Raw genomic sequence first — 23,489 nt, 5'->3', positions numbered from 1 at the left:
CAGTATTGCCAAAAATTACTTGCAAATTACCACAAGTAAAAATTAACGTAAGCCAGCTACGTCTGCCTACTGATCCAGAATTTAACATACCATCGGAGATTCACATTCTAGTTGGGGCCGATTTATATTACAAACTTCTTACACCAGGTATCATAGATCTCGGTAAAAAATTACCTAGTTTACAAAATACTAGCTTAGGCTGGATAATTGCTGGAACTATTCCAAACAGTGCTTCTTTTAATTCCGTGAATATTCAAAATAATGATTCCGTGTTTACAAGCTGTAATCATATTTCTATATCGAACAAAGACCAAGTTCATCTCTTTCTAAATTTTGGGAACAGGAGGAAATTCCTTCTAAGAGTATTCTCTCGTCTAACGACGAACTAGCGGAAACTATTTTTCAAAATTCCACACAAATTCTGGAAAACGGCAGGTTCCAAGTCAATTTCCCGTTGAAATCTGAAAAAAAAAACACCATAAACTCGGTGAATCATTTCTGATCGCTAAAAGGCAATTCCTCTCGCTCGAAAATAGAATCCATAAAAATCCAGAATTATTTTCTGAATATAGTAAATTTATTTCTGAATATGTAAACTTGGGACATGCAAAATATGTCACTCTTAACCTCACTAATTCAAAAAACGAATTAAAATATTTTATCCCACACTTATGCGTAATTCGTGAACAAAGTATATCTACAAAACTTCGTGTTGTCTTTGATTCTAGTTGCCCTACCTCAACAGGTGTTTCTTTAAATGATATAACTTTGAAAGGGTACCAGGTGCAACCAGATCTATTCGATATTCTTTGCCGTTTTAGGCTAAATAAGTTTGCGATAACTTCTGACGTACAAAAAATGTTTCGTCAAATTTCTATAAACACAGAACATCGTTTTTTACAAAATATATTTTGGCGAGAAAATCCTCAACAACCCCTGCAGTGCATTGAGTTATCAACTCTAACTTATGGTTGCAATTTCTCTCCGTTTGTAGCGACAAGAGTATTGCAAGAGATTGCAAATAATAATAGTTCCAATTTCTCTTTAGCGGCAAACGCCCTCATATCCGAAACTTACATGGATGATATAATTTCAGGTACAAATTCTGAACATGAATTGATAAAATTAATTCAAGAATTAAAAATTGTATTAGGAAATCACGGGTTCAATTTACATAAATGGGCCTCAAATAACTCAAACGTTCTCGCTGAAATTTTTGATTCAAACAATTCTTCTTTCTTACAAAATCCTGAAAAATGCATTAGTCTTGATTTAGAAAATTCTCAAAATAAAGTTCTAGGCCTAAATTGGATCCCAGCTTTTGATAATTTGAACATTTCTGTCCCCACTACCTTTTCAATATTCCCCGCAACCAAGAGAAAAATTCTCTCAACCATATCGCGATGTTTCGATCCTCTTGGACTTTATAATCCCATAATATTGTCTGGAAAACTTTTGGTCAAACAATTATGGCAAGCTAAACTTGACTGGGACACAGAGATATCAGATCCAGTCATACTGGAAAAATGGCATACATTCGTAAACAACCTTCCTAAGCTATCTCAATTAACTATTCCAAGATTCATTTTTTTTGACAAATCTATCAATCTCATCGAAATGCATGGTTTCTCAGACGCGAGTCTGAAAGCTTTTGGCGCATGCGTGTATTTACGAACCATTTATTCTGACAATTCTGTTTCCTGTAATTTAATTTCGGCAAAATCGCGTGTATCCCCCGTTTCTACCACAATTACACTTCCTCGGCTAGAATTATCAGCCATGCTCCTACTGTCTAATTTAGTGGACAAAATTTATAAAAACTTTCAAACAAAGATTAATATTATTTCTGTAAATCTCTGGTCCGACAGCCAGATCGCTTTATGCTGGCGCAATGGTAAACCCAGCCGTTGTAGGCAACAGAGTTGCTAAAATTCAAGCCATAACTAAAGATCATTCATGGAGGTATGTAAATACTATCAACAATCCCGCTGATTTGGTGTCACGTGGCACTAGCGCAAATAATTTAATTTCTAATAAACTTTGGTGGCATGGACCGAAATTTCTATCAAATCCCACTCTCGATTTATCAAAATTTGATAATTTTGCATACCCAAACCTTCATCTTTCTGACATTCCCGAAACAAAAACTGTCGTCATGACTACCCCAACAGAAGAAAATTTTCTTTTAACTTTATTTTCTAAATTTTCCTGTTATAAGAAGTTGCAAAGAACAATGGCGTACGTACATAGGTTCATCAGAAATTGTAAGAATTCGAACAAATTTTCTGGTCCTTTGACAGTATCCGAATTGAGCAAATCTGAAATCTTCATAATCAAGACCCTACAACAAACTAAATTTCAAAAGGAAATTAATGAGATTAAACAGAATAAAATTTTATCTGATAAGCAAATAAATAAGCTGAGACCTTTTTTAGACGATAAAGGAATGCTTCGAGTCGGTGGACGTCTTGCTAACGCTGACCTTTCTTTTAACCAAAAATATCCATTACTTCTGCCGTCAAAAAATATAACTGTCAATTTAATGATTAAAGCTGAACATGAAAGGCTTGGACACGCTGGAGCTCAAACAGTGTTGTACAATTTTCGACTAAATTTCTGGCCATTAAATGGTTTAAAAATTACCAAAAAGCTTATTCGAAGCTGTCATAAGTGTTTTCGTTTTTCAACTAAGCCATATACACAAATTATGGCAGACCTTCCACGAGATAGAGTCATCCCTGCTCGACCGTTTCAAAAAACAGGACTGGACTTTGGTGGGCCATTTCTCATAAAATCTTCCAAATTACGAAAAGCTCCCTTGGTGAAATGCTATATTGCGCTTTTCGTATGTTTTGTCACTAAAGCTATTCACATTGAAGCTGTTACTTCTTTATCAACTGAAGCCTTTATCTTGACCCTAAAACGGTTCATTTCCCGTCGTGGCAAACCTGCCAAAATTTATTCCGACAACGCCACTAATTTTCAGGGCGCTTATAATACTTTTAGAGATTTAGAAATATTTTTCAAAAATCAAAATAATATTGATTCTATTCAAAATTTTTTATCGCATTCCAAAATTGAATGGAAATTCATACCTCCTAGAGCGCCACATTTTGGAGGAATATGGGAAAGCGGAATAAAAAGCTCGAAAAAGCTCATGTCAAAAATTCTTGGAGACTCCAAATTAGCATATGAAGAGTTCTCTACAATTCTAGCCCAAATAGAGGCAATTTTAAATAGCAGACCTATATCACCATTATCTAATGACCCTTCTGACTTGGAATGTTTGACCCCAGGTCATTTTCTTATCGGCGCTAGCCTAACTTCCTTTCCTGAAAAAGATAATACCACCATCCCTGAAAATCGGCTGTCACTATGGCAACAATGTACAAAGTTACAACAACAATTCTGGCGCCGCTGGTCGACTGAATACTTGAATCAATTATAAAATCGACCAAAGTGGCTAATCTGAAAGTTGATTCTTTAGTTCTTCTTAAAGAGGATATGCTACCTCCTCTAAAGTGGTCTACAGGAAGAATCATCGAAACGATGCCGGGGCCTGATGGGAATGTGAGGGTAGTAAAAGTTAAAATAGCAACTAGTATATACACCAGAGCCATCTCTAAAATAGTCCCTTTTCCTGAGTCTGATGAGTCACTTCTCGGTGAAAAGTGACTGATAATCAACATAGGCTTGTAAGTTATATGAACCACCTTGTTGTTTACATTTTTTTAGTAGTTACATTGGTTACTAGAATGTAGTTTCCAATAGGAATCGTTAATTTTTCTTAATATTATAAAATGCATTGAATTCCCTTTCTCGATTTTTAATTTTTACCGTGCGATATTGACATGCTTACAAACATTTTAATGCTATTTCAGTCCCATTTATCGAGCATTTTGAAACTTTTCAAGTTTCAAGGGGCCCAATATGTTCGAGAATTATATTCTCAAACCAATGAATGATCATTCGATTTTAGAATCGATGATCTTTCAAAAATGATTAATAAATTTACGACTACCTGATCTCAAAAAAAAAAAAAAATGTGAGTGAGTTGTCAGTGCATTTAAAAATGAAAAGTCAAATTAATTTCTCTTGATGAATTAACATAGTTCTTTTATTCAATTTACGTTTCAAGTGTTATTTACTGTATTTGGGCGCAGGACAAGTTTTGTGTTTAACATTTTGTGTAGTGTAGTCATATTTTATTATAACTTTTTATCCTGAAAGTGTCTCAATTTATATCGACAGAAGTCAATAAGGCACCAACTACTGTAGCTTTACGACCTAAAGTAGTTGTTAAATAAAAGATTATTCATAGTGGCGTATGTCTTTTAGCCTTATACTAAAATACCGTTTTGTGCTACCAAAAATCAGCAACTGCTACAGTCTAAGTGCTGTACAGTTAACAAGTACGCGCAGCGCTCCTCACGCTTAGATATAAATAGGCGTGTGGGTAAAGTGGTTGAAGAACACGGTCATTTTCCAACCATACCTCATGGGCTAGTTTAGTTGCTAAATTAAAAAAAGATTTTTTACCGAGTAACTATCAATTTGATTTAGAAATACAAATTGCGAACAGGACACAAGGCCCTCAGGAAAGTGCTACATTATATGTTGCTGAAATGGAGAGTTTATTTAAACGGTTAGAGATAATTCCTGAAGAAACCACTCGTGTTTTAAAGATACGTAGAAATTTATTACCTTCTATTGTTTCCCAATTAGCTTTACACGATACAAACACTATTGATGAACTTTAGAATTTATGCAAGTAGATTGAAGATTCACAAACTGGTCAGAAAGATATAGAATGCTCCAAAGCGACAACCCTCGCGGATCATGTAGTCAATCATTCAGAGAACACAATGCAAAAACATCCAATAAAGTACAGTTCAAGGAAAACAAAATTTCTCAAAATGTCTCAACTCTAGCTCAAGTAGTTTGTTATAATTGTGACAGAAACGGGCATAAGTATAGTCAATGCCGTGATATTAAAAGAATATTTTGTTATGGTTGCGGTATGAAAAATGTAGTGAAAACCAAATGTAATTTTTGCGCACAAAAAAACGCCTATTCGACTGCTTACCAATCAAAACCTCTGGCGGTCATAAGTGATCCAGAAAAAGAAGTATCGTCAGAGACAAGTACAAAACATACGAATACAAAGCAAAACCTAAAGAAAGAGAAACATTAAATTATAAAACTTCATTCGACGAATGGCAACATTATGTTACTTTTGTACACGAGTTTTTCAGTTCCTTTAAAAATAAAAATATCTCTCAAAAACTTTCTATATCTGCCGAGAAACCGGTTGTAATAAATTCTGTATCTAGAGATCAGTCAATACTAGAAATGCCTCCTTTTTCTTTTAATACTTTAACGGAAAATAACTTAAAATCTGATGCCAAAGTATGTCCAGTATTTGTAAAAAAATTTAATGACAATAGACCGTATCTTAACATTAAAATTAATAACAAAGATATTTTAGCCATGGTGGATAGTGGTAGTACAGCTTCTATTTTGGGTAGTCAAGGTTTAAACTTTCTGCATTCTCTCAATCTACCCATGGAATATGACGAATCACTGAATGTAACTACCGCTGATGGCACAAGTCAACAAGTTTTAGGGTATATAAATGTATCAGTATCATTGAATAATATTTCACATGACTTAAAAATTTTAATTATACCTAGAATAAAACATGCACTGATTGTGGGTATGGATTTTTTGAAACTTTTTAAAGTTGATGTAAGTTTTCATAATTTTTCTTACTCTATGTTATCGTCACTTTGTACGATAAATACACTTTCAGATAAAAAATCATTGACTTCACACCAAGCATCGGACTTGGACAGAGTTATCGAATTATTTTCAGACATAGCACCTAACGATTCACTAGGATTAACCCATTTGATTTCTCATGATATAGATACTGGAGATGCAAAGCCGATCTGTCAGAGACAATATCCATTGAGTCCAACAATGCAGTCCCACCTTAAAAAAGAAACTGTTGAAGTTGAACATTGTTCAACCCTCGAATTCACCCTGGTGTTCACCCCTGTGGTTAGTTCCAAAAAAGGATGGACAATACAGAGTATGTTTTGATGGCAGGAAACTGAACTCTGTCACCAAGAGCGATTCTTACCCTTGTCATTTGGTTGACTCTATTTTAAATAAGCTTCGGGATGCAAAATATCTCACCTCCATTGACCTGCGCAAAGCGTTTCTCCAAGTTCCCTTAACAGACTCCTCTAAACCTAAAACTGCCTTTTCAATTTTTGGACTAGGTTCTTTCGAATATACACGAATGTGTTTTGGTTTAAAAAATGCTCCCAGAACAATGGCAAGATTAATGGATAGAATTATCGATCCCTCTATACTACCGTATTGCTTTTGTTATCTGGACGACATAGTTGTTGCTACCCCAACGTTCGAGCTCCATCTAGAAATCTTAGAGAAATTGTATCACAGGTTGAAAGAAGCTGGATTAACGATCAACATGAAAAAATGTGAGTTTTGCAGAGAATCACTCAATTACCTTGGTTTCACTCACCAGATAAAATTGAAGCTATCCTTAACTATCCCGCCCCTAAAAATACCACAGAAATTAAGAGACTCATAGGTTTGATTGGATGGTATAGGAGATTCCTTAAAAAGGCCTCGTCTATTTGCTCCCCTATTACAGATCTGTTGCAAGGAAGAAAGAAAGGTCATCCGATCGTCTGGACAGTTGAAGCAGATAAGGCTTTCTCCGAAATTAAATCTCTTTTAACTTCCACTCCAATTTTGGCTAGTCCCGATTATTCTAAACCGTTTATCATTCAAACAGACGCTAGCCACACAGGACTGGGTGCAATATTATATCAAGAATGTGACGGACTAGATCATCCCATTGCTTATGCCAGTCGTGCTCTCACTAAAACCGAAAGGAAAATTTCTACAACGGAAAAAGAACTTCTTGGGGTTATCTTCGGAATTGAAAAATTTAGATGCTATGTGGAAGGAACAGTCTTTACTTTGGAAACGGATCATTCATCCTTACAATATCTTCATAAGTTATCCAACCCTAGTGGAAAACTTGCCCGCCTAGCTCTCAGACTAGCTCAATTTGATTTTGTCATCAAACACCGGAAAGGCTCCACAATGTTGGTTAGTGACGCTCTTTCTCGTTCTGTTAATGAGATTTCGACTATTGATGTTTCTACCTTCAAACCAGATAAATGGTATCGTTCAATGTTAGAAAAAGTTTCTAGAACTCCCGAAAAATTTCCTAATTTTAAAGTCGAAAACAACGTCTTATATAAACATATTTTTTCGAACATACCTTTAAAAACTAACTTATCTAACTGGAAAGTTGTTGTTCCTGCAAAAAATCGTCCAGAAATTCTAAAACAGTGTCATGATGACGTCACCGGTAGCCATTTTGGTATATCTAAGACTTTTTATCGCATATTAGAAACTTATTACTGGCCAAAATTACGCTCTGATGTGTACCGTTACATTCGAAAGTGCAGCATTTGTGCAGCGTGCAAAAGTAGCAATTTACCAAAAGCAGGGGTAATGGGTAAATATAAAGATATACATTTTCCTTTCCAATGGATCTCCGCGGACATCATTGGCTGTTACCCAAGGTCTAAGAACGGCAATAAATACGCTCTGGTCGTTACGGACTGGTTTACAAAATTTTGTTTAGTACACCCGATGCCGAGTGCAACTGCCTCCAGCATTACTAAATTCTTAGAAAACCACGTATTTCTTATACACGGAGTACCACAGGTTGTATCTGTCGACAACGGTTCACAATTTGTAAGCAAAATGTTCAAAGACTTAATGAGTAAATATAAAGTGCAAAAAATCTTATATAACGCTAATTACCATCCGCAGAGTAACCACACAGAGAGAACAAACAAAGTAATAATTACCGCTTTAAGATGCTATTTCCACGAAAACCATAAAGATTGGGATGTATACATACACCAAATTGCACAGGCTATTAGAACGGCTCAGCACGATGTTACCGGTTATTCACCTTCGTTCCTGAATTTTGCTCGAAACGTAACTCTTTCAGGAGATCAGTATGGCATTATTTCGACCGACGCAAATAATGAAGTGTCGATTGGTGACACATCACAATACATTGAAGACATTAAGAATTTACCAAAATTGTTTGTGGACATCAGAAAAAAATTGAAAGAAGCATATGACAAAAATGCAAAAAACTACAATTTGCGAAAGCGTGACATACAATTTCATGTGGGTGACCGTCTTTGGAAACGTAATTTCGTTTTATCTTCCAAAGCCAATGATTTTTCAGCCAAGTTTGCGCCGAAATATATCCCATGCATTGTTAATAAAGTATTGTCTAAACTAGTATACAATATAGTTGATAAAAGCGGCAATAACTTGGGTAATTTTCACGTATCTGATTTAAAAGAAAATTTCACAGACTTCGACGAAAACCTGCCAGAAGACAATTTAACTTCGGACGATGAAAATTCTCAAACCGAAAAAGATAACGATTGCGATAGCAACTAACTTTTTATCCTGTATTGGATTATTCCTTTGTATATATTTTGTTCAATGGTTTTAGTATTCTTAAGAAAAAATTACCTACAATCACTAAGAAATCGAGTCGTATATTTTAATTAAGTTAAGTTTTAAACGGATAATACATACAAAGTACAATTCTATTCGTTTATATTATTGGAAGTTATGAATATCTGTTTTTAATGTCGTCCTATAGTTAACATTTGTGTTATTGAACATATGCCTACAAAAAAAAAGAGCATCACATTTTACTGTATCGTGTAATACAAGTGTCGTACCTTAGTAATATATGTAATCATTCCGCATTTGAAAAAGCGTTCTGAGAAGTAGCCTTCCGAAATTATGTTAATGGACAGAAATATCCCGTATTCAACAGTAATATATAAACAAAGTGATCAGGTGGAATCCTGTCGTAACATGAATTCTTTCGTAATATAAATAACTATTAGGTACATGTAGAAAAGTCTTAATGACAGATTTGAGTTATTTGTATATGGTAAGAATTAAGTTTCTTTTAAAAATCTGTACCTTTGGTCTCTTATAGAGATATGCTTTTAAAAGAATATTTAGACAAATTCCCATCATGACTCACTTGATAATTATCGTTCGTAAACATATACAGTGTATGCTAAAATATATTGTGCCTTTTATCTCCATGAACACAAAATGATTATGTGTGATTAACATTTTTGTAGTGAAAAGAAAGAATAACTTTCATGTTTTCATTTTTATCGTAATTATATCTATTCCTTTGGATAATCTTTTCCTCTGCAAAAAACAGAGAGGTCGTTAAGTAGGTGCAGGTACTTCCAGTTAGTTCATTTATGATATCCGGAGTTACAGATGTTTCTTATTTTTTCCCAAGCTTAACACCTTACACTTATACCGAAGCATGTTCAGATTACGAGAATTATCTTCACAGTGTTAATATAGAGACGAGAAAAGAACAACCTCTAGTTTTTGTTTTTGTGTTTTTTTTTTTGAGTCCAAATATAGTGTATGAAATAGTTTTTATTCTGTTGCGCTGTTTGAATTGGTACTGAACAATGTATTTTATTTTTTTTCTTTTCCCGGCGACTTTAGTTTGTTATGTATTTATGTGTGTACTATAATGTATTATTACAAAATCAACTTATTATTTGTGCATTGTAAATATTGCTGATCAACATTTAGTATTTAGTAGTCTTTTATGTTATTCCGAGAATCACGAATACGAATAATGGACAACTATCGAACCATATATTAATTTTTTAGACAAACAATTTTCGTACCTTTACTGTTTTGTTTAATATGTATTTAGTTTGTTCGAATGGTTCAAAACCACCTGTGCACTGTAACAATATTGAGGTTTCTTTGAAAGTCGTAACAGATATATCAAACTTGGTACGGGCGCTTATGAATCATAAAATTTTTTCTCATAGTATGGTAACTTGTTAGCTAATTTTGTTTTCTTCATTCATTCATTTTTCTTTGGTTTTCTGCTCAACATAGATAGACATCTATCTAACCTAGGGTACACTAACCTCTAGTTCAGTATTCGTTTACGAATTTTTTATAAAAAAATTCTAAACCGAGGAGAGGGGGTGTAACGGTATATAATACCGTTATGCTAGCAGAAATAATAATTAGAAATATTAAGACCAATAGTGTGTTATTCCGAAAAGAATCTCATTTATATAAAATTCAAATATTGCCGCCAGTTATGGCATTGCGCCTTCCGGCGAGCGCCAAATATCCATAAGCATATGTTGCTAACACAAAAGATTCATTTTCTTGTGTGTCGCCGTGCTGAGCGAATGTGCATCGATTACCGGCAAACGCAAGGTAGGAATATTTTCTAATTACAGTTTATAACTAATTCAGATCTAATGTTTTTCTCATAATAATCGATTTATTTAGATTAAATATTGTATAATTTCAAGCTAAAATTTCTCCCAATGTAATTATTCAGTTTCAACGTTTTTCACAAATAGTTTTTTCTTAATTGAAGGAATATGGTCTGGTAATTAAACATCATCGCCTGCTAATTTACTAATGGCTAGCTAATTCCTGAATTCGCTTATTTGTCATACTGACAGATCAACGTTTAGCGAATATCAATTCGGATTGGCATGCTCGAAGAGAATATCTTAAGCTAGACATGTGAAAAGTACGTGGTTAGCATTCAAGCCAACCACATACATATATGTCGAGAACTCACGATAGTTTGTAATTCTTTTTTAAATATCTCCTCAATATCTGACACAAGATCTAAGTGATGTGCCTATATGTTTTAATTATACCTTTGGAACACTGAACTAATGGTTTTTGCTTCGTCAATATAGTAGTTGTATTTTATAGAAAACTAAATAACTAACTCCATGAATAATTACATTTATTTTGGATAAAACAGGACTATATACATTTATGCTTTCACAAATTTTAATCAGTAAATTCGTCAAATATTTAATGTATATTTTTTTTTATGTTAATGAAACCCAGAACATTTTTTAGTACGTTAGCGATCAACGTATATTATCGTACAATAATCTTCATTTTTCCTGATAAACAGTGTGTAGTTTTGTGCATCTTTCGGTCCACACTGATATAAATCTGACCAGAAAATGTTACTGGCGCCCTATCATAACTAAAACCCAAAAGGAAGGAACAACAACGCACACACTATTAAGGCGATTACTCACTTCCCTGAGATTGTCTCATTATCGATTATTAGAATTAACTCTGCATAAATTCGCGACATAAAGGTAGGTACAAAATGGCTAACGAGGCCGGTCGAAATGACCAAGAACAAGAATTTCAATTAATGATTTCTCGTCAAATAACGCGGTTTAAAAAATTTGTTGCTGATTCAAACAATAATTCAAAAATCACAGAAATTTACACTCGTATGCAAAGAATGGAACTCATCTTTGATGAATTTAACAAGGTTCAAACCGAAATTGAGCAATATGATGAATCCGAACAAAATTTCTCCGAGCGAGTCACCTTTGAAGATGATTATTATGAAACGGTAGCAAAGGCAAAAAAATTCGTCGGTCAATTTGGCAATCAGTCTCAAAATTCGTTTTTTATACCTCAACAAAATAACTCAAATTTTAATATTCAATCTTCTCACATAGAAACATTCAATGTTAAATTGCCACCTTTGTCTCTGCCCGAATTTGACGGCAGTTATGATAAATGGTTAACATTTTACGATGCATTTTCGGCTCTCATCCATAATAATCCTAATTTAGGTAACATACAAAAGTTTTACTATCTCCAAACAACGTTAAAAAAAGAAGCAATAAAAATTATAGACTCTCTGGAGGTAACAGATTCGAATTATCCTGTGGCTTGGGAGTTATTAAAGGAGAGATATCAAAATAAAAAATTTATAAGAAAAAACCACATAAAACAAATCTTTGATTTGCCAAATGTAAATAGAGACTCCTTTGAATCTCTACGATTTTTTGTAGACAATTTACAAAAGCACTATCGAGCTTTGCGTAATTTAAAAGAGCCAGTAGAACAATGGAGTACAATTTTAATTCATCTATTATTATCTAAATTAGATGCAAATTCTAGGAAAGAGTGGGAGATTGAAACTAAAGACGTAGTGTCACCAACTTCAGAAACATTCATTCAAATTTTTGATCGATAGATGTAAACTACTCGAATCTATCGACAATAAATATCTGAACAAACCCTCTTCTTCAAATTATCAGAATACATATCACAAATCTGCTACAACAAAGATACAGAGTAATATTTCTACAAGGCTTCTAGCTTGTATTTTTTGCAAAGGAGATCACGTAATTTATTATTGCAATGAATTTTTAAAACTTTCTATTTCAGATCGTATCAATACAATTCGTAAACTTAAAGCTTGCACTAATTGCCTTCGACTAGGACATAAAGTTTCGAATTGTCAAGGAAGTTCATGCAGAATTTGTGATAAAAAACATAATAGTTTACTGCATTTATCTATTACTAATAAAAACTCACATCAAAATTGCGACATTACGGATAAACATAATATTTCCAATAATGAAGCGCACGCCTCTGTTAATAATTCTTCACAGAACTTGCCAATCAAGTCTGATGAAAAACGAGTCGAAAGAAATGATAGTAAACAAAGTGTTGTTGCTTGTGCTCAAAATATTTTAACTTTAACTGCTTACGATAACGATTCATTTGTTTTACTTACAACCGCACTTTTAAAAATTGAATATAAAGACGGCGAATCCATGATTTGTCGAGCGCTTTTAGATGCCGGTTCTCAGTCAAATTTCATAAGTCAGGAATTATTTGAAAGATTGAATATTCAAGGGACAGATGTTCATATAAAAGTTATAGGAATAAACGGCAATATAAGTTTTATTAATAATGTTATTAAATCACTAATTAAATCTATAAACTCCAATTATAATGTTAATTTACAATTTTTGGTATCCAATCAGATAACGACTGACACACCCCACATGGACTTTGATACGTCTCATCTCAAAATTCCTAATAATATTGATTTGGCAGATCCACAATTTAATGAATCCAGTAAAGTTGATATACTTTTGGGTGCCGGTATTTTTTATCGCTTATTATTACCCGGTCAAATTTCTCTAGGAAAGGGTCGTCCTATTCTACAAAATACAGAACTCGGTTGGATTGTAGCAGGTACAATCAGTTGTCCGAGTATAAATAATAGAAATTTTTCTGTGTGTAACTTGTCAAGGTCAATGAACAATCTTGAAAATGGATTAGAGAAATTTTGGTTGATAGAAGAAATTCCGTCTTTGAAAAATAACTATACCGAGGAAGAAAATGAAGTAGAGAGTCATTTTCAACAGACTTATAGTCGTGATAATTATGGTAACTTTATTGTCCGCTTACCTTTTAGGGACAATCTAGAGCAGTTGGGCGAATCATATGATATCGCAGTCAATAGATTTCAATCCTTGGAAAGAAAACTCGGTAAAAATCCTACATTGGAAGAAAATTATAGTAGTTTTATAAATGAATGTATTAACTTAGGACATATGTCTGAATTAAATAATTTTAATTTCAATTTACAGCCAAGCTTTTTCTTACCTCACCACGCTGTAATAAAAGAGTCCTCAATGACCACGCGACTTCGTGTTGTTTTTGACGCCTCCAGTAAATCCACTTCGAGTTTAAGTTTAAACGATATATTAAAAACAGGACCTTGCATCCAGGATACGTTATTCTTTATCTTATTACGTTTTCGATTATTTCCGATTGTAGTTTCCGCGGACATCGCGAAGATGTATCGATGCGTTAAAATACATGAAAACGATACAAAGTTTCAATTAATACTCTGGCGCAATAATACTACAGATCCTTTGAAAATTTACAAGTTACTCACGGTAACATATGGGATGAGCCCTGCCTCTTTTTTAGCTACTCGTTGCTTAAAACAGTTAGCTCTTGATAATGAAATCAATCATCCTGAGGCTGCTCAATCTATTTTAAAGGATTTTTACATGGACGACTACTTAGTCTCCGTAAAGGATATTAAATCTGCATGTTTTTTAATGAAAGATGTATATAACATTTTACTGTCGGGCGGATTCCGTTTACGCCAATGGTCTTCAAATAATGAGCAAATTTTGAATTTTGTTTCACAATTAGAACCCTCTACTAAAACAGATTATATTATTAAGGACGAACAAAGTTGCAGTAAAACTTTAGGTACGGTCTGGAACTTTTCAGAGGATATTTTAAAATATGTTACAAATCCCGAATCTGGTCCAGATCACTACAAGATCTTCACAAAGAGACGAATTTTATCCGTTATCAGTCAAATCTTTGATATTCTAGGTCTTAAAGGTCCCGTTATTACGCGCGCGAAATTATTTATGCAAAAATTGTGGGGTTTAATAATAGGTTGGGATGATCCAGTACCCGACAATGTTCTAATTTCATGGCTACAGTTTTACAATAGTTTGAAATTAATTGAAAAATTAAAAATTTCACGACATATTTTAATAACAGATTTCATATCCATAGAAATGCATGTCTTTACCGACGCTTCTCAGTACGCTTATGGTACTCCAATTAATTTCAGGTCCATGAATTCATTGGACACAGTAAATGTAAATCTAGTTTGTTCCAAATCTAGAGTTGCTCCTTTGAAAGTAATTTCTATCCCTCGATTAGAGCTTTGTGCCGCATTGTTAGGTGTTGAATTAGCGCACACAGTAATAAAGGCAACAGAAAATGAAATTAAAATTGATAAAATATTTTACTGGTGTGATTCGACCATTGTGTTGGCTTGGATATCATCGGAATCCAGTAAACTCAAAACGTTCGTCGCAAATCGCGTATCAAAGATACAGACTTTTTCCCATAGTCACCAGTGGCGTTACATATCAACGGATTTGAATCCAGCTGACTACATATCTCGAGGTGTCCACCCAGGAGAAATACAAGAATTAGATTCGTGGTTCTTTGGTCCTAAATTCCTTTCAAGTAGCAATCAATATTGGCCTAATAACATTGAAACTCAATCAAATACCGATTTACCTGAATTGAAACAGCCGCCCAACAAAATATTGTTAACCAAAGAATGTGTTAAATTTGACGTCTTTTATAAATATTCTTCGTTTAATAAATGTATTCGTATAATCGCCTACCTTTTGCGATTTAAAAATAACTTAAAGGTTAAGCCCAAGCAGAGAGATTTAAATAAGCTTAAAATTTCCGAATTAGACGAAGCTAAAATAATTTTAATTAAACATTTTCAACGCAAACATTTTGCTATTGAAATCAAAGATTTATTAAGACACAAACAAGTTTCAAAAAAGAGTAAACTCTTCCGCTTGAGTGTTTTTCTCGACGAGAGGGGTATAATAAGAGTCGGGGGACGATTGAAAAATACTAATTTAAATTTTGACAATAAACATCCAATTATTCTGCCTGCAAAATGCCACTTAACATCTCTTATTGTGAGACATTTTCATTTTAAATACTTGCATGCCGGACCACAAACTCTATTATCTGTTATTAGACAAAATTATTGGCCTATGCAAGGTCGAAATTCAGTTAGAGGAATTTTAAGAAAATGCGTTATTTGTTTTAAAGTATCACCTTCTGCAGGCCTTCAAAAAATGGGTGATCTACCGTCAACCCGAGTACAACCTTCTAGAATATTTTCTGTACTTGGAGTAGACTATACGGGACCATTCTTAATTAAGAATAGTTTTTTGCGAAATACCAAATCGATAAAGGCATGGATATGTATTTTTATATGTTTTGCTTCTAAGGCCATACATATCGAACTGGTAACTGAACTATCAACTAATAGTTTCTTGAATGCGTTTAAAAGGCTAATCGCTCGCAGAGGTTTTCCTTCGGAAATCTATTCGGACAATGGGTCCAATTTTGTCGGTGCGTCCAATCTTATAAACGAAATCAAAGATGATGTATTCCGAAATTTTCTAATTGACAATCGCATTATTTGGCATTTCATACCACCGCGATCTCCACATCATGGCGGATTGTGGGAAAGCGCTGTACGACTCACAAAATATCATTTAAAGCGAGTTTTACAGAACACTCTTCTAACTTACGAGAATTTCTATTCTTTATTGGTTCAAATTGAATCTATAGTAAACTCACGCCCTCTGACTCCGCTTAGTGAAGATCCAGACGACTCGGAAGTTTTAACACCTGGACATTTTATAATTGGTGCTCCTCTAACTTTCTTACCAGAAAACTCATTAGACGTTAAACATTCTAGGTTAAGTTGTCGCTATAAACAATTGCGAGCTTTATTTGAACAGTTTTGGAGGAGCTGGTCTCGCAGTTATCTACAGACTCTTCAAGAACGCCCCAAATGGCAAGTTGCAAATGACATTTATAAGGTCGGTCAATGCATCGTGTTACATGATGATGCTGCTCCATTAGCCTGGAAGATTGGAAGAATAATGAACGTACATCCTGGTGCTGATGGGCACATTCGAGTGGTAACTGTTAAAGTGAAAAACGCTATATTTAAACGTCCTGTTACTAAAATCAGTGTTTTGCCTATTTATGATCAATCCTAATGCAGTGATTATTATATATAAACTGATTTATAACTTATTAATTTGTAGAATATTAGACTAAGATTTTTTTTTTCTCAATGTAATGCATATTCGAACATTTCAATGTATGTTTAATCAGGTTGAGTCTCGTAGCCGACAAAGTCAAGGTTTATAATTAATTGATATTTTAGTTAAGTTGTTATATGTTTGTAAATTTTGGTTTCATTTTATTTTTCTTGAAACTACGAGATTTCAAGGGAGGCCGCTATGTTGCGTTCGCTCTCATATTCTTTAGATATTATAATAGAAAGGTACTAACGGCAACGTTGCTTTTCCGAACAGCAGCTAAAAACTAAAAGGTGTGCTTAGGAGAGAGAACAGAGACAGACACAGAAAGAACCACATGTTTAAGTTTAATTTAATCAAATATATCGTTACTCTGCCTTTACAAAGTTTATTATTTACAATTATTGTAATATTTCATAGAATAGTGTTTCTTCATGAATAAATGTGAAAGTTGGTCAAGTTGTATATGTTGCATTCGCATCCTGAATGAACTAGTGTAAACTCCTGGAAACGAGAAGCTCAATAAAGCTGCGAGCATCGTAATACTAAGGGCTTCCCGTCCAATCCACTACATGAGAGAAAATGTAGGATGGGATGTGATCGTAACGAGTCACTTAGCCATGTTTTACAAAAATGTCCTGCGTCACATTGGCAGAGAATAAGGCGGTATGACCAGCTCGTTACGCTTACGCGAAAAATTGCCGAGAAGAAAGGATGGGTAGTAGAAGTTGAACCCCACATTAGATGCATCGACGGCGCATTAAAGAAACCCGATCTCGTGCTCCAGATGGGTTCAAGAGCCATAGTGTGCGACATTGCCGTCAGCTGGGAGGGACCTAGCTCCCTCTCCCTAGCCGCTCTGAATAAGAGCGCCATTTATAGCGAGCCACGCTTCCTAAGTGCCATGAGATCCCGATACCCTGGGAAACATATCGTCGTGGCCCCTCTAGTCGTGGGAGCGCGTGGAATCTGGTGTCGAGATAATAATATCATTTCTAGTATTCTCGGCTTTTCTAAGCAAGACATCAGATCTTACATTACCAAGACTATTATTGGCAGCCTCTCCATTCATCGCTATTTTATGGCTTAATAGGCTTAAATAGGCTGATGAAACATATTCCCGGTTTAAGAAGCCTCTATATGATTTTCGCCCGAAGGTGTACTACCATTAGATATAGGTAGATTATAATATTTTATTTATATTTATATATTCTTTATTTTATATATATTTCTAGACCACCTTCGGCTATCGTGGAACACTATGCACTTCCAGACCTAGTACTTGGGAACTGGGACTGGGAGTGTCGTGAATTCCATTCATGAGCGCACCAGCCAACTACTGCTGGGAAATACAATGTCTTGGCCTCGCTTTGGAAAGGAGTCCGTCCTGGAAAGTGGCGCGGACTATGAAAACGAAATATTGGCGGGGCAGGTTAATTCCTAAGGCCCCATGCCGTGCTGTTGTCCGAGGTCGGACAACAGAGAGTCATAGTTACTCCCGCCGTTTACCCGCGCTTGCTTGAATTTCTTCACTCTGACATTCAGAGCACTGGGTAGAAATCACATTGAGTCAACACCCGTTGGGGCCATCGCAATGCTTTGTTTTAATTAGACAGTCGGATTCCCCTAGTCCGTGCCAGTTCTGAGCTGACCGTTGAATGGCGGCCGAAGAGGATATCCAAATACCGATTAAGGTAATATGGAACCTCGCAGCAAATCGGTTCCGCGGGAGGCCAAGGCACGGGACCGAACTCGGATTCATAATCATCACAAACTCCAAACCCGAAGGAAAGAGAGATGCTCCAATTACTTCACCTCGCCCAGGCCCGGCACGTCAGCCGTGACCCACTTCCTCGCCAAGCCCGACACGCCCCGATCCTCAGAGCCAATCCTTATCCCGAAGTTACGGATCCAATTTGCCGACTTCCCTTACCTAAATAAATAAAATATTATAATCTACCTATATCTAATGGTAGTACACCTTCGGGCGAAAATCATATAGAGGCTTCTTAAACCGGGAATGTGTTTCATCAGCCTATTTAAGATTGAGCCATAAAATAGCGATGAATGAGATAGATAAAATATATATATACCTCGAAAGCAAAACTGATTCAATTATGCATAAAATCAAGAAAGCTGACTTCCTGTACTCCAATTTGGAGTCCATTGCAGACTCTTACAATATCACAATACCACCAGAGTCCTTTGAAAAGTTATTAAAATTGGGTCTAAAGTGTCCGAGGGAACAGGCACCAGGGATAGAGAATATTGTCCTTAAGTACGCTATTGACCTAGGGTACGCTGTTTGTAATGACCAAGAAAAACTGAAAGAATTTAAAACCAACAACAAAGATTTGGCAACGAGAGCATGGACCCCCCTTGTTTACGATAAGTATGACAAACAAAAAAAGAATTGTAAATCCACACCTATTACACCCCCTAGAGAGAAATTAGGGCAGATGCATTTGTTCGCAGATTCTCAGTGCCAATCTCCCTGCTCCACTCCAGAAGATGTAGTTAGAGAGGACTTCACTCTGGGTCTTCCTCCATCTACCGCTTCGTCAAAAAGCACAATATCAGGCGGATCTGTTAGAACTATCGCCCCAGGAAAATTGCCAAAAGCTGGCGAGATAGTGTACGGGGCACACCCTGACATGGGGTGTTACTATATGACCTCCTTTTCAAAGTGTAAGAAGGATGGAAATTTGTTTTGGGCTCATCTTAATTAAGAACAACAGGAAGATTTGGTAAGATTTATACATGAAATTCTATCACCTGGTTTTAGAAACTGTATCACTGATATGAGTGAGCTTGAGGAAATGACAGCCTCTGTATTCAGAGATGTGCACATAACTACCACTCAGTCTACACATAAAGTGCACATATCTTTTGCATGCGCTTTAAACCTCGAAATAGGTAAATTACGGGGTGGACTACGAGATGGAGTCAGAACGGGTGAGTTTACTCCAGGCGACTTTAAAAGGGGGATGGAGCAAATATCAGATAGTCATAGTTACTCCCGCCGTTAAGGTGTAAGTGTCTCACTCGTTTCCGTCCACTACTACTCCCCAGATATAAGAGGTGCAGCCATCTCGCAGTGAAAATGAAGAGTACCAGAGAGCGAAAACGATTGTTGAGAAATTGAGAGTTACGAATGACACAGCGGAAAGAAGAGTGAAATTAATGCAAGATTATAACGAACAATTAAGCACTAACGAGGAACAGAAACAGTATATTCTCAAAATAGTGTCGGACTACCGACAAAAATACCCCGATTGTAAAAAAAGTTCGTTGATATAAATTATTGAATAGCATTCCTTGAATAAAATATGAAACTAGCATGAAATTTTTTAAAAGGTTGTAAATAGAAGAAAGTACGATTCTGGCCGATAAGCGTAACACCACGACACTCGTTTCGCGGCGCGCTGCAACGAGCGGTTGTCGGCGTTCTCCTGCCGCGCACGTTGGTTTTACAGAAACAATTGAACATGCATTGAGGCACGTGTTAATGTTGATCAATTGAGCTGAAATTTTTTTATACCATAGAACTATTTTAGGAGGTAGCAAGTCACCTTCAAAAATAAGGGCCACCCAAATATATATATATATATATATATATATATATATATATATATATATATATATTTTGTTTGAAACATTATCAAAAGTGATTCGATGCTTTTTGTTTACGTGTAATGATGGAATAGATGAGACCGCATTAGTGCTCCATATGAATTGTATCAGATTTTATCTATTCATTATTACTATCGAGTGTTCCCACCAGCTTTTATTTTTTTCACCTTTCCTCATTGTATAGGTATAGAAGCATTCGTATTTTGATTATTTTGAATCAATTATGAATCCTGACGCTAATCGTCAAGAAGGTAATAACCTTCCCGCTTCCCGAACCCCTCCGGCGCTTCCTAAGCCCACCAGGGCTCATGAAGTCTCGGCACAGAGTGTCGTATCTCATCACTCACCTAGCGAGTCTTCGGTATTCTCTAGCGGAATATCGATCCGTGAGTCGAATGATCGGCTCACCTTTAATGTTAGCTCCCCGGCTCTTATCAACGTCTCTCGTCGCATGTTTGCTGAACTCCTAACGGATGACGCAAATCTTAGATATTTGAAAACCTTTTATTTTCTAACTAGCTTTTATAGAGTAAAACTTTTCTAGACACATTGAAAAAAAACTGATATCATTTTGTTTCAACTCATAAGACGAATACAATACTTTTTGCTAAGGGTAACCTCTAGAAACATGAAAGTCGCAATATTGCTGAATATTAATTGTCAGATTCTTCTATCCATCATTGGTAGTTTTTCCTCGAACTTTTATCTTTTTGTCTTTCTTCCTTGTATCGATGAAAAAGCAATTTAGTGTTTAAATGTGAAGTGTTTCTAGAATAAAACTATACAGCGATACTTTTTTGTTGGTTCGGCAGAAACGTCTACATTCGGAAATATGCCAGTTCGAGTTCGAAGTCTTTTAATGGGAGAAGTGCATCATGGAGGGCCCTGATCTTAGGTGGGTCCGATGTAGAAAAGGATGTTTCCTTTGCAGATGACGATTCGAACGACCAATAAGGTGCATCACTGAGCAGTAGAGCACCGAAAAGAGACAACATAGTGGGCATTCAAAGGCAAAACGTTTAGTAATCTATCTTAACCTAGCCAAACAAAGCAGCTGTTGATGGCACCACATATTTCACCGGAGGAGGGTTTTAAAATGTACCCAGTGTATATCTCTTTCCTTACTGGCTTCTTCCAAAAACAACGAAAAATTCTGTCGGAAACGAGATGATCGTATATTGTGAAATATTTACATAAATCTGTCTACGCTAGCAAACCACTATATTCACATAGTGAGTGACATGCAGTGAGAAATAATTAATGATGAAATAAGAATTCAAGGTACACTTCTTACATTAGTTGCATTTTTGACTAAGATTTCTTTATTATTGTAGACAGTTCAGCATTACATCTAACATGCCAAAGATACCAGTATATGAGATCATTTCAATCTCTTCGTTCTCTTTTTGTCCATTAACTGAGAATAAGTGTAATGAAAGTAATACATTTTTAGTAATACTTTAATGTGTTACATTCAGCAATCTTAATTTGTTCTTGATTATGGCTGCTAATATGAATTATAATAGAAGACAGGGAATAGCTTGGCAAAATGACTTATACTCAAGTTTGCTTCAAGCTATTATCAAAGAAAATGTTGCTGTAGATGAAAATACGCATCAAACTATTACTGATCAGCAGTTGCTTAACTTGAGTAAAGCTGTGCAAATGTTGTTTGCAGGTGATGGAGTGTTGTCGATACTGAAGATTGAACTACTTAGATTAAGCAAACAAGTCAAAATTAAAGTTGTAAATATTATTCGCCAGGAAGATTTTTTAAATTAAGTATAATATTGTGATTTTGAAACTTATGATACAAGCTAGTTATATCTTACATACAATAACAGACTAATATTTATTATTTTTTTAGGTGACATGTTACTTTTTTTACTCAAATTGTTGTAAGATTTCCAATAATCTGTCAAAGTTCTGCTGTAAGCAATGTAATGGTAGAGCTTGGACTTTTTAAACGGAAGTATTGCGCGTACCAAACCAACTAACATATAATTGTGTTCAAGAGACAGTATTTTTGGCAGTTTTGTAATATCAAAATCCTTTTTTTGAGCCGATAAATCAATCGCTAAGTAGTGGTGAAATTTTACGTTGTTTGTCATACACCTCTGACACTTAGGACAAATTGAAGTAGTATTAGGCTGTTTGATATGATTTTGTAAATCACATATGTTCAGATCTTGCGAAGTAATCTTCTTTACGTGGTGATTTGTGTCAATATTTAATCTACAATATTGACAACGAGATGTTTCGGTAAAGCTGTACAGGATTCCCATCAATTCTTGAAATAGGGTGGTAATCGCTGTACGAAGAGTTATAAAATTATGACGGTTAATTAATCCGTGTTGCAATAATAACCTGCATCTGTTTTCATATAACATGCGTTGGTTATTTTTCTCTGCATACTCCAGAATCATTTTCAAAAAGTTGTTACCATCCGCATTCACAAACTCTTGGCAATTTTGTTTAAAGGTATCACTATACCTGATTGCTCTTGTCAAAACTTCGATAATGCTATCAAAAGGACTTGTATTTTCATAAACGTATCTTTTTCTTTTGTAAATGAACACTCTGCGCTGCCCATTTTCGATCAAAATGCTCTTGTACATTTGTTTACGTTGTTTCTTGTAATACTCTCTAACTTCTCTGAATGGTCTATAGTACTTGGATGTTTTTTTTTTGTTTTTTTTTGTTTTTGAGTTCTGACTTCTTATTTGCTCTCATAGTTTCTGCCAACCCAGTTTTTATTTTTACAATTGGTGTAGATGTTGAGATGGGCAATATACTATTAGCAATAGTCGAATCCAATGTCTTCGATTCACTTCCGTTATCAAAACAAGTAGGCGTTGATATGAGCGTTATATTTTGGGCAGTCGTAGAATGGATTTTTCTCGCTTCTCTGCCATCACTAATGTAAGTGGAGCTCGAAAAGGATATTGTACTTTCAGGACTCTTGAATGTGATTGCGTGCACTTCACTATTTATATTATCATTGCTGATTTGCAAAATATTTTCACTGGTATGATCAAAGCTCGCAGTCGTACAAATCGTAAAGTAATCGTGATCATCGTTGATAATCTTTAAGCAAGATTCCAAACTTTCATAATCTGTAATTAAAAAAATTAAGTATATATTAAATACAAATCGCAAATATATATAATTTTGTAATTGTTTATAGATATGCTTACTGTAAAACTTATCAGTTTC

The 23,489-nt window shown here is 35.1% G+C and overlaps 1 protein-coding gene across 1 annotated transcript; it reads left to right on the top strand.

Annotated features, from left to right (window-relative positions):
* Window positions 1–11,302: 11,302 nt before the first annotated feature.
* Window positions 11,303–16,595, top strand: LOC130902982 (uncharacterized). Its single transcript, XM_057815269.1, has 3 exons — window positions 11,303–11,591; window positions 11,667–11,783; window positions 12,385–16,595. The coding sequence occupies exons 1-3, from the start codon at window positions 11,303–11,305 to the stop codon at window positions 16,593–16,595; spliced, it is 4,617 nt and encodes a 1,538-aa protein (XP_057671252.1).
* The last annotated feature ends 6,894 nt before the right edge of the window (window positions 16,596–23,489 follow it).

This window comes from Diorhabda carinulata, chromosome Y (assembly GCF_026250575.1).
Source record: "Diorhabda carinulata isolate Delta chromosome Y, icDioCari1.1, whole genome shotgun sequence".
Taxonomy (NCBI): Eukaryota; Metazoa; Arthropoda; class Insecta; order Coleoptera; family Chrysomelidae; genus Diorhabda; species Diorhabda carinulata.
Note: the sequence above shows the minus strand (reverse complement) of the source record. Positions and strands in the feature narration are given on the sequence as shown.